The 11,798-nt window shown below is 44.6% G+C and overlaps 1 protein-coding gene and 1 pseudogene across 1 annotated transcript; both read left to right on the plus strand.

Moving 5' to 3' along the window:
- Positions 1-628: 628 nt before the first annotated feature.
- On the plus strand, positions 629-7,661 carry LOC136454538 (uncharacterized; annotated as a pseudogene).
- Positions 7,662-8,119: 458 nt separating this feature from the next.
- On the plus strand, positions 8,120-11,591 carry LOC136478541 (rRNA-processing protein EFG1-like). Its single transcript, XM_066477002.1, has 8 exons — positions 8,120-8,350; positions 9,164-9,293; positions 9,384-9,496; positions 9,695-9,833; positions 9,942-10,050; positions 10,327-10,390; positions 10,489-10,728; positions 11,279-11,591. Exons 1-8 carry the CDS (start codon positions 8,192-8,194, stop codon positions 11,282-11,284), a joined length of 960 nt encoding a protein of 319 aa, XP_066333099.1. The 5' UTR covers positions 8,120-8,191; the 3' UTR covers positions 11,285-11,591.
- Positions 11,592-11,798: the final 207 nt, after the last annotated feature.

Here is an 11,798-nt window from a genome sequence, read left to right on the forward strand (position 1 = left end):
TTGCTCCGACCGCCTCTTCGCTCGAGGCATGGCTGGTGGTGATGTCGAGGAGCTCCTTGGTGGTCGATGGGCCCTTGTGATCCAACTTGTGGACCAGGGACTCGCAGGTGGTCCTCGACGGGAAGGCCCTGATGATGTCGACGTCGGTGGTGTCGGGCAGCTCGTTGCACTATCGGGAGAAGCACCGAATGTACTCACGAAGAGTCTCTCCGTACTTCTGCTGACAGTTCTTGAGGTCCCATGGGTTTCTAGGGTATGCGTAGGTGCCCTAGAAGTTGCCCACGAAGATCTCCTTTAGATCTACCCAACTATGGATACTTTTGGGCAAGAGATGTTCCAGCCATGTTCGTGCCGAGTCGGTGAGGAACAAGGGGTGGTTGCAGATAATGAAGCTGTCACTATCCGTGCCACTGGCCTGGCAAGCGAGCCGATAGTCCTTGAGCCACAGCCCAGGGTTTGTTTCTCTAGAGTACTTTGGGACATTGGTTGATGGCCGGTATCACGGCGGGAAAGGCGCGTTGAGGATGTGCCGTTCAAAAGCCTAAGGCCTAGGTAGGTCGGGGCTTGGACTCCGGTCCTCAGCGCTGTCATAGCGCCCACCGTGGCTGGTTCCATCCCTCTCGCCGCCATGGGCACGCTTGTAGGCATTCAGAGTGTCACGGGCATCGCGGTTGTGGCCGAGGCGCTCGCGCACCGGGACCGTAACCCTCCTCCCATCGTCATGTGGCGCTTGGTGGAGGGAAACGTCCTTGCCACGTGGTCCCGAGGGTGTGCGCTAGCTGGCATCGAGCTCGCATCGTCGGGATAGCGAGCTCTCCACCTACTGTTCCCCGGCACGCTCGAGTAGCGTGTGGATCTCTCGGTGAGTCCGGCGGTCATCTGGTGTCGCGGGCTCAGGGAGCCCTCGAAGCAAGGCTACGGTGGCCGCTATGTTCTGGCTCGCCCGGGCGAAGCACGGGAGGCCCTCGTCGTCCTCGACAATCTTCTGGTTTACATTGCGGGCCCTGGCACCCACACGCCCATCGTCTCCTCGTTGTGCGATCTCCTGCTCGAGCTCCGCACATTCCTACTCAAGTTGGAGTCACGCCTCCTCGAGCTCTTGACGTCGTGCCCGCAGTTGCTCCTCCTGCACGTGTGGTAGAGCCTCCACGCCTTTGTCGTCGTCGTCGCGCGCTGGATTGGCCACCTCGTGGATGCTTTCGGTGTGCCCTTCGGGGGTCACCGCTATGAAGCATTCACGTGAGGGGTGACAGCTGCCCCTGCTAGAGTTGGAATTAGAAAACGTTTTTGAGTCACCTGTGAGAAGGTCATGGTGTGACTCCACGGCGTACTCTGCCGCTCCCATGAACGTGTCGTTCGTAGGGGGCTGGCGGAAGTGTTGCGCCGTGGAGTGGCCCGTAGCCCACATGGTGTTGCGCAGGCCGAAGGGGAACGCCACTGCGGCTCTACCGATGAGCTGCTCCGGGGTGAGCGGCTCCCCTCTAGCGAGTTGTGTCATGATGTTGGCGTAGGAGAAGGTGAGGCAGGGTAGATCCTCCCATGATGGTCAGGGTCCTAGAAAGGCAGCGAGCTAACGCTCAAGCCTCCCGTAATCAAAGTCGAGGAGCTAGTTGCTCCTAGGAGCGCGAACATCTAGCGCGTGCAGCCGCAGCTCCTCAAATGCCATGTCGATCGCGTTGAGGCCAGTGGGGTGGAGAAGTCTGGTGGTGGAGGGAGCCTGCACCATCTCCCCCTTCATGGTGATGATGAAATCTAGGCTCCCAAAATGCACGTGTGCGCCCAGGGGCCAACTGACGCTAAGGTTGGCCATCCGAAGCTTGGAAATGACGTCGAGACGCGCAAAAGTCCCCTACCTGGCGCACCAACTATTGGTGTTTCGAGTCACCAACTAGTAAATTTCTAAATTGCGTGTCTCGCTCGGATGGTTTGCAAGAGTGACACGAGTGTTATACTGGTTCAGGCAGAATGTCCCTACGTCTAGTCGATGAGCTGCTGCTCGTGTTCCTTGCACAAAAATGTTTGCAGTAGGGGTTACAAACAGGAGAGAGAGGGACAGGATCCCAAGTCTCCGGTAGGTGTGTGTGTGTTCATGTGTTAGTCTCCCCCTTCTAAGTGGTCCCATCTCGTCCTTTTATAGCCCAAGGAGGAGGCGGGTTACATTCAAGGTAAGCCCTCTGTCTTGCATGGAGGACCAGGTGGAAAAGAAGAGAGCCAAATCTGTTCTCCTCCATCCTTCTTGCCCAAGCCCCCTTTGTTGTTGCCAACGCGCTAGCAACGGCAGCCATCCCGCACTGTCGGTAGCCGCGCGACGCAATGGCCTAAGGCACAGAGGCGCACTACTCCACCAGACCCCTATCCGTGCGGTGCACGGACCTAGTCGCCCTGACACGCACCATGCCGCACGTAGGCACGCGGTGCATGTGTCTAGTCGCGGTGGGACGCGCTATGTCGTCCCGCCGTAGGGGTGATCACATCCTATGGTCGATCCCGTCTTAGGGCCGTACTGTAGTTGATAGTGTCATGCCCCCTCCGCCTTGCGTCGGGTGTCATGGGCAGCCAGACACGGTCCATCATCACCGTCTGTCATATCCTGGTGCGCGTATCTTACTCAGGGCGGCGGGGTGCGGCGTGTGCTTCCCCTGGACGGGGGCCCACCTTGCCCGAGGGTCTATCTACATAATTCCCCCCGAGCAAGGCAGGGAACCCTCGGATGGGATCGAAAGGCGTGGGACTCATCTGCTTAGGGTCGGGCGAGGCAGAGACCCCCTTCCGGGGTTGGGCGAGTCGGAGGACTCGCTCTGAGGGTCAGCCAGGACGGGGTCTTCCCCCGTGGGGTCGGATGGGCTGTGCCATCACCCGTGACCACTGGCTGAGGTCCGGGTCATTTTACTCGTCGATCCCTCTGGCTTAGTCCTCGTGTGGTTCTTCCCCTGGCAGGTTGTCTTAAGAAAACCGCCTCTAAAAATCACTTATTTTTACAATCACTGGCATAGTAGCAGTTTTTTAAACCATTTCTGAAGATCATTTTTTACCACGACTAAAAAGCTTTTGTGTACTAGTGTGTTGGATTAACATATGGATTGTGGCTGGCCGATTTTACAGACCTTGTGCTTTACTGTAACTTAGTTAACCATGTGTGTGCTATCTGTTTCCAAACACTAATTAATCACTAGAAATCTTAAACGTGTGGATGCTTAAAGAATTTACAAATCAGTGATATAGTTTCATTGATATATGTTCATTTCTAGAAACAGTAACTATGGAAATATGTCAAGGGGAGAAGATAAGAACACAGAAAACATACTGAATTAAGTCCTGCAGAATTGGAGGAATTTGTTGTTCTCTCTATGGAAATGCCTGTCTTGACATTATTCTCTATACGCATCAAAACAGCTGCTCTTTTTTGTTTTTTTAAATCTTAGACTCTTAGTGCATCTTTGTTGGTACTCACTTCATTACCCTTTTCTTTAGGTTGTTCGTTTTTAAAGTCATGGATATCTCTGAAGCGCTTTATACATATAACCTTAATTGCATGATGACTTGTCCATTCGATACTATAGTGACTTAAGCTCTTATATTAAATATGTATTGTCTAGTTCTCCCTCAGCCCTTTGTATATGTTGAACTATTGACTTAGAAACATAGGTTGTGTGTTTATGTTTGCTTACTTCTATTTACTTTCCGGTATGGATTGTAAGAACTTTTGTGCTATATCTGTTCACTAGGTTGGTTCTGCAGAAAATGATGGTCAATTAGGATCTCCTAAAGCCATTCCTGTGGAAAGCATGATCCTTGAGGATTTTTTTGTTGATATTGCACATACTGCAAAGATTAACAAAGTGAAACCTAATGATTTAGATAATATATGTCTGGCAGCAGCATCAGTGCATTAACAAAAGACTATAACATTAAAAGACCAGTTACACAAGCATTTATTGAAGCAGAATCAAATGTGCTATATCAGGTAAAACCTTCATTAAAGAAACTTGTAGCTCAAGCAAATGTTTCTTTTGAGAAGGGCTATAGCCAAATGGATTGGCTAAAGCTGAGACATACACAACCTGATCTATCAGGTAAGTCATCACAGAATTTTGTTGGTACTTTTTGAACTCTGATTATCTTTGGTCGTTGGCATATCTGGTTATTAGTGTTGTGGCTTGACGCTGCTGCATAATTAATGCCTCTGTGAGGCCCTATTGTGGGGTCTGGGAATGACAGTTAAGGGGCTGTAACCATTCTGTTTTACATCAATTCAAGTTAATGTGTTTTTTATGCATATACTTTTGTCAAAGAGAAAGGTCCTATATTTTGTGTTGATTTTGGTCCTTAGAGATTCCATCAACATAGAACATAACATCGCCAACTTGAGAGTACCCTTTTAGTTAAGATCTATCATCTTTTAATTTGTTAGTTTCCCTGGATAAATTGCCTTATAAATGTGGCCTTTATGCTTGTTGTTTGTTGTGTGATTTAGAGTCTTCTGAATTTTGACTTGAATGGCTGATGGCTCTACTAGGATACTAGCACCACATTTATGCTTTCAGTCATATGTTTAAAATATGTGGCATGATAAGTTCCACTGGGTTCATAAAGGGTCTAAGGCTGTCGTTGCGCTCAAGGGAACAATGATATCTCATAGTGACAAGGTTTTGATGAAAAAACCAATTAAATGTGTTTTTATTTTGTAATGTTCTTAGCATGCATAAAAATGTTCAGGCTTAGCTCTGTTGTCTTCAAAAAATTGTTTTAGACAAGTTGGTTGAATATTTTTCCTGTGTGAACAGGATAATATTAGTGGCAGAAATAGCTTCGTGAATGTGTAGTTAGTAGAAGCTTTCAAAGGTTAGTTAGATCGTGATTTAAAATTATGTGGACATATGAGTATAAAAAAGGAACTAGACCAAACCAGGAGAAACTAGGTGGAGCTTTACATGAAGAAGAAAATAGACACCCAAATTAACCTCAACGAGGCCTTCCAAGGACCTCTAAACCAACTGAGCTAGCTCCTTCCAAGGACCTCTAAGTATCACTGAGATTGGCTGGAATTATATGCTTGTCATATATCTGATTTCATGTTTTCTCATTTTTATTTCCTGTTGACACCCCCTCCCCTCAATTGATTATACCAACAAATGATGAAACAATGCTGGTTTCCTTGCCTTTATAGGGCTTGAGGGTCAGTCAAGGTCAATTTCTTTGAAAGAAGTCAAAGCAGCATAAAAGTGGAGAAAGTATTTGGATAATTCTTAAAGGTGGTGTGTACAATATTGCTCCATACATGAAATTTCATCCTGGAGGTAATCATAAGTTTGTGTTCATGCAGAGTCATTCTGTTGCCTTCTGTGTGTCGGTGTTCTCCTTTGAATTTGCTTACAGTGCCATGCTGTTGTTTTAGTTCTCTCTTCCTCGGTTTGTAAGCTTTGTAGGCATCCTCTTCTCTTGATGGATTTGGCAGGTCTCCTGACTTTAAAAAAAAAAAAAAAAAAAATATATATATATATATATATATATATATATATATATATATATATATATATATATATATATATATATATATATATATATATTTTAACCTACATCATATATTTGATCATGTTTGCAGGAGTTGATATGCTTATGAAAGCCGTTGGAAAGGACTGCACTGCTTTGTTCAGTCTCCTTTTATTATTATTATTTTGCAATGTAACGGAATTATCATGGTGCTTTGTTGCTTGTTGTAGACTCGCCCTAGAACACCATTATTTTCATGCAAGTTGGTGTGGTACCAAACTTCACTCCACACTGATCAAATGATCATTAGCACACTTTTTCGGCTTTGATCTGTCCTCTCTAGTTATTGACCTGTTAATGACCCTGATTATGTAGTAGTGTGTAATTAGATTGTGCGTGAGTACATAATTCCTGATGGCTCCTTGACTTCGCCATAGATCAATACCATGCCTGGGTGAATTGCAAAATTCCTCTTAGAGAAGTGCTATATCGGATCACTTGCTCCTCACGAGTGCATGTACACAATTCAGGACACAATGGCACCCGATCTTTTATGCACTTTGAGTCCTAATGATTACACACATTGGTTTATGAATCGGTGAATGTAAATGTTCTATTGCATCACAATGGAAATATTATGATTAATTTTGTATCGAAGTGGAAGAATAAATTTAGTGACCATTCTTGTATAGTACAATTCTAGTATCGTAGGTCCTGGAGATAAACTGCAACTGCTGATGAAATACATGCCACAGCCACAAATAGTCCGATTGAGGCCTAACCTTCATTCCTGTTTACCCCTAGGTTATTGGCGCATGCATGTTTATAAAGGAAACATATGTTTTTTTATACGCCTGAGTTAAGAACTCCTTTTTAGCATTGCAACATGCATATTATTTAGCAAATGCTATTACTGTGATGGACTACTATGACTTGATACAACCATCATTCACTAAGTTCAGCACCTATGTATGCATTTTTTTTCTTTGACAAAAATGAACCGATAAGAGCGCGCGAACTACGTTTGAGAACAGAAGCATAAAGTTTTGGAGTAGGTTGTGGGAAATTTCAGAATGATCAATACAATAACTATTGTGCAAAGCGAGAACGGCGCTTGGCAAAACATCCTTGATGGGTTAAGAATTTGCTTTAGCTTTTATTTATGGTTAGACGTTTGAAGAAATTCTATTCCTTTTTTTAACAAGAATGGAGATATATAAACAGTATGGATATTTTTTTACCAGCCCAAGACCGAAATATGGATCTATTCTCACAGTAATTTTAGATAGTGACTGTCATGTACGGCCGGACCTACACTAGGCGGCGCCGGACCCGCGACATCAGACGCGCGGCAGAGCGCACCCAGCGCGCCGCGGACGCGGCCCAGGAGGCGGCTGAGCCATCGAGTGGCTAGTTTAGGCAACAGTTGTTAGTATCCCTATGATTAAGGAGGGATTAGTTGCTATTTTTATTCCATCAAGGATTATATATCCTCCTGTAACCGGCACTTTGGAAGGGGGAGAAAAGAATTATCAACCAATCCATCTCCTATCTCTCGATTCTCAAGCCTAGGTCGCTGAGGGGTAAAACCTCGCCCTAGAAGACGGACCGCGAGTACGATCTCCGTAGTCGAGGGCCGGCTACCCTAGGGCTTGAAGCCCTTGACAGACGTAAAATCTGGAAGAGGGAGAGGAGCTCTAAAACTGAACTGTGATGCATCTTTCTCTTCTACTAAAAAGGCGGGTGGTTGGGGATATGTGATTAGGGACTGCGACGGGGATGTGGTGACTGCAGGAAGAGGGAGAGTGCAGTACCTCTACAATGCCCTACAAGCTGAAATTATAGCATGCTTGCAGGGTGCCCAAGCGGCAATTGATCAAGAAATTTCCAACCTTATTTTGGAAACTGACGCGTTGATGGTGAAACAAGCACTGCAATATGAGGACTTCTCAGACTCGTTGGTGGGTGGTCTAGTGGAGGAACTGCGCTTCCTGGTGACTATGAATTTTAGCTCGTTTCGTTGTGTTTCAATTCCTAGAGAATGTAATAGAGTTGCCCATGAATTGGCAGCTGTTGGGTGTAATTGTGACGAAGGAAGTGAGACAATCATCAATTCACTTCCGGCGCACATTCATGTAATTGTTGCTGAAGAATCTTCAGCTCATGAGTAATATGAAGTCATCCAATTTCAAAAAAAAAAATCTAGAATTTAGATTAAAAAAACTTAAGAATATTTTATCCTAAATTGTTGTCTTTGCATGTTAAGAAGTCTTCAAATAACAGAGTTTCAATAGATATTTAGATTCTAGAAAATGAGTACTTCAACCTAATTTTTATATTTCTACCTTATATTCTCATTTTGAGGAAACGGTCTCCATTTGCTGCTTGGGTGTGGTAAATTAAATAAGGCCCCGTTCGCTTGGCTGAAAAGTTATGGCTAAAAATACTATTCACTAATTTATTGTGAAAGAAAAATACTATTTCAATTAAAAAAACAAACTAAAAAATACGAATCATAACAAAAGCGAACAGGACCGAAGTACGCATGAAGGCCCAACATTTGTGACGTGGGCACTGGCATTTTTTTTAGCAACGTGGGCACTAGCAAATGGCAGTTGCATTTTGGGGGCTAAACCGCGCGACCCACTCGGCCCATTCCAAGAGCTCCTGGCAGGCTCCGTCTCCACCTAGGGTTCCGGCGATGGCGCACGGCGGCTACCCGCGCCGCGGCGCCGCCGTCCGCCGGCCCAAGTCCTCGGCCTCCGCGGCAGTTGCCGACCGCAAGCGGAAGCGAACCGCCGCCGCCAAGACCACCTCCCTTAAGAACCAGATCCGCTCCACTGAGCGCTTCCTCCGCAAGGTACTTACCGACACCTGGGGTCTGCTCTGCTGAGCTCTGAATCTTCTAGTTGCTCGTTGTTCTTCTCCCATGGATTGGGTTTAGCTGTTACGTGTGGACCGCTGGGTGTTTCTCTTGGGAACCTCTCCATTTCCTAGTTAATTGGGACGTTTCGCCGAACGTAGCTAGGAATTTTAGCATGGCAGTCTTTCTGCAATGATGGATAGCTCAACCACGAATATTTTTTTTATTTGTTGTTACGTTAGGGGCTAATTGACGCTTCAACTGAGGCCTCTGTTTGTTGCATTCTGCTCAGTAGACTAGTTCATGGTGTAGCTGGATTACTGCAGCTTGCATAGGTGCTATTAAGTATCAAGTATTGATTGAAAAACTAACATACTGAAATATTAACTATGCTGCTCAAACGGATTAGTTAGAAATGCAGTGAAAGGGCATTTGTTCTTGTCAGAGAAGTGAGGAAGCCTAATTGACCTTCATTTAGAACAGTGTAGTCATGGTTATGTTCATGCCTCTTTCTATGCATCAACTACATATAATTTTTGTCCAACAGAATCTTCACCTTATATTGGAAAGAGTCAAGTAGGCATAGGTGACAACTGATTGTATAATTCACTTCTACAGTGGAAGAGGGGGGAGCATAAGCTTAGCATGTTTGTGCTATTTAAATCAAGGCCACTTTATGTGAGCAGCCTACATATATAAAAGCATAGCACATCCGCTTCCATTTTATGTTCTTCTGATTACATCAATGAACCATAGCCCCCTTTTCGTCTAGCCATGTTGATATGTTTCTGCGCCATGTTTAATTTTCAGGACCTTCCTGATGACATTAGGGTTGCTCAAGAGAAGAAACTGGAAGAACTTAAGAGGCAACAAGAGCTTCAGAATCAACTCGCTGTTCAGCGAACATTACAGTTGAGAGATAGAAAGATAAAATTCTTTGGTCTGTTATCACTTCCTATTCATTTCAAGTTCCTTTTCTCTGCGCGTATGTACTTACCATTTTCTTGATGGTGGTGTTCAAAATACAAAGAGAGGCGGAAGATTGAGAGGATGATAAGGCGCCTTGAGAAGCAGCAACGTTCAAATGGTGATGATTTCAGCAATGATCTGTCAAAACTGCGAGAAGATCTTGAATATGTTAGGGTAAGCTTACTACATTACTGACCTGCCCTGCCCTGCCCATGATCCCATGATGATATGAGATATAAGTATCATTACAGCTTTCTTTTCCTTGCTGTATCGTTCTCTTTGCATTAGATTGGAGGGTCTAATCAACCATTGTTTATCTGTACCTGCTTGATTCCTGAACTAAAGCTTATATATATCTCAACTCATGTGTAGTTCTTCCCAAAGAATGAGAAATATGTCTCGCTGTTCACTGGAGGGAATTGCTCAGATATTGTTCAAGAGAGGAAAAAATGGCGTAAACAGATCAAGGAGAATCTCATGGCTGCTGCAGCAAACGGAAAAGATTTAGAAGGTGCCTGTTTGTGTCACTATTTCTCTTGATGGCCTTCGAAATTATGGTACCCTTTTACTGGATATCTAATGTGTAAAGCACGAAACTTTATTCTTGGTCATTTAACAGAGACAGCAAGCGATGATGATACCTTGGATGTGAGTGATGATGACTTCTTTATGTCTGGAAGTTCAAGCGACGAAGAGGCTGATGATGAGTGGACTGACAAAAGTGCTAAGTATAGTTCACAACTCACAGCTCTTGGACACTGTAGATGCTTTTAAGCTTCCCTCTGATATATCCTGCAATATGCTATCATGCTATCACTTATGTATATGAGGTCCTAAATCGAATGCTTCCTTCTGATATATCGTCCATATGCTTCCCTCTGGTGCTGTGACAGCATTGCTACTGCTGTGCTAATGTATTTTTGTTTCTTTCTTGACTTGGTGTTCTAATATGTTCTTCTTTCTTCACTTGGTGTGCTAATGTTACTTGTACCAACCTTCTGCAGGGAACCAGCTTCCAGTGCTTCAGGTAGGGCAGCATCTGGCATGTCAAGTGATGAAAAGAACCAGGTACTTTTATTAGGGGTATTTCAGTTTTCTTCAGAGCTCAGACGAACTGTTGAAATTTGCATTTCCTTGTATTTAACCCAACATATTCTGTTTTGCAGCGTCAGAGAGATGCTCGAGTTCTTATGCCACCACCACGCTCATTAGCACCAAATAGAGCCAGACATGCAGATAAACGTGTGATATCCAGCTCGAGCAATACTTCAAACAGCACAAGCGGTGAATCGTTTAAAAATAGAAGAGTACCCAATCGTCCTGGGGATAATAACAGTAATCTGAGTTCAAATTCTGATGCTCATAAACCACGCCGCAAAAGGAGGCATAAGAAGAAAAAGAAGCTGGTATAACTTCGCATCCACACCATAGACCCTTTTTTTATGCATCTTTTTAAGGTCGTCATATTTTAGAAAACATAGGATGAACTATGTCTGAAACTTTTTGTCTATCCTGTTTTTTTTCAAACTTCACTGTGGGTTTCAAGCTCATTTGTCACCATATGGCTACTTCTGCCTAAATTATGAATTGTAGATCCCCTTGTGGTCTGCTATGAGATCTATATTTTGTTAACCATCAAACGGCCAAGCTATCAAAGTTTATCCATTGGGTCTTAGAAATCATAAGTTCATAACCATTAACATTCCATGCATCACGTGTGGAGATCCGCATACACAGTAACTGTAATAAAATATGAAGGGAAATCCAGCCACCTGATGTTTGTGTGGCTGGAAGAAGATATGCTTAACCTATTTTGAGGCAAGTTGGTGATGATATCTGTGTAGTTGGTTTTGCCCTGTACCGTTTTGTCTGCCATAGACAAAACAGTGTTGGTGGTTAACTGTATCTCATAATAGATATATGCAGTCTCACAATGCCACTTCTGTATCTCAACAGGCATGATGAATATTCCCAAAGCGCGTGAATCGTGGGGGTGGAAACTGATTCCCAGCAAAGTTTGACTTTCACCATGGTCAATTTGGAAAGAAAAAACACAGCATGTGCGATGTGTCTGAGCAAGTTGATGATTTTGTATCCTCACTCCTGATGTAAAAACGACCCTACATCCATTTGTTCATGGATATCACTTACGGTGACCAGATCTTGCCAGTGTACCGAATGCGTGTTCATCATTTTCGCCGTGAAATTATGTATGGTTTTCATGGTCTACAACGATTTTTGTACTACTGGAGGGGTGGAACAGCGACAGCTCCATGGATTCAGTACACACGGTATCTAGGTCTGGAGATGGTGGGCTTTTATCCTTGCTAGGCTGTGGATTGGTTGCCTGCTGGCTGCTCCCAGGTCTCAGAGATCTCATGACCTGTCTGCACGATACGTATGTTGCATTGTCCCCCTGCTGTCTGATTCGCATCTACTGTGGGGTGTGGGTCTGGTGCACGTTGTCCGTTGCTGA

This window comes from Miscanthus floridulus, chromosome 1, assembly GCF_019320115.1.
Source record: "Miscanthus floridulus cultivar M001 chromosome 1, ASM1932011v1, whole genome shotgun sequence".
NCBI lineage: Eukaryota > Viridiplantae > Streptophyta > Magnoliopsida > Poales > Poaceae > Miscanthus > Miscanthus floridulus.

Excerpts from the sequence above, each read along its gene's own strand:
- LOC136478541 (XM_066477002.1), top strand. The coding sequence starts at position 8,192 with ATGGCGCACGGCGGCTACCCGCGCCGCGGCGCCGCCGTCCGCCGGCCC. Across the intron at positions 8,351-9,163 it reads CTGAGCGCTTCCTCCGCAAG|GACCTTCCTGATGACATTAG; the intron begins GTACTTACCGAC and ends TTTAATTTTCAG. Across the intron at positions 9,294-9,383 it reads TAGAAAGATAAAATTCTTTG|AGAGGCGGAAGATTGAGAGG; the intron begins GTCTGTTATCAC and ends CAAAATACAAAG.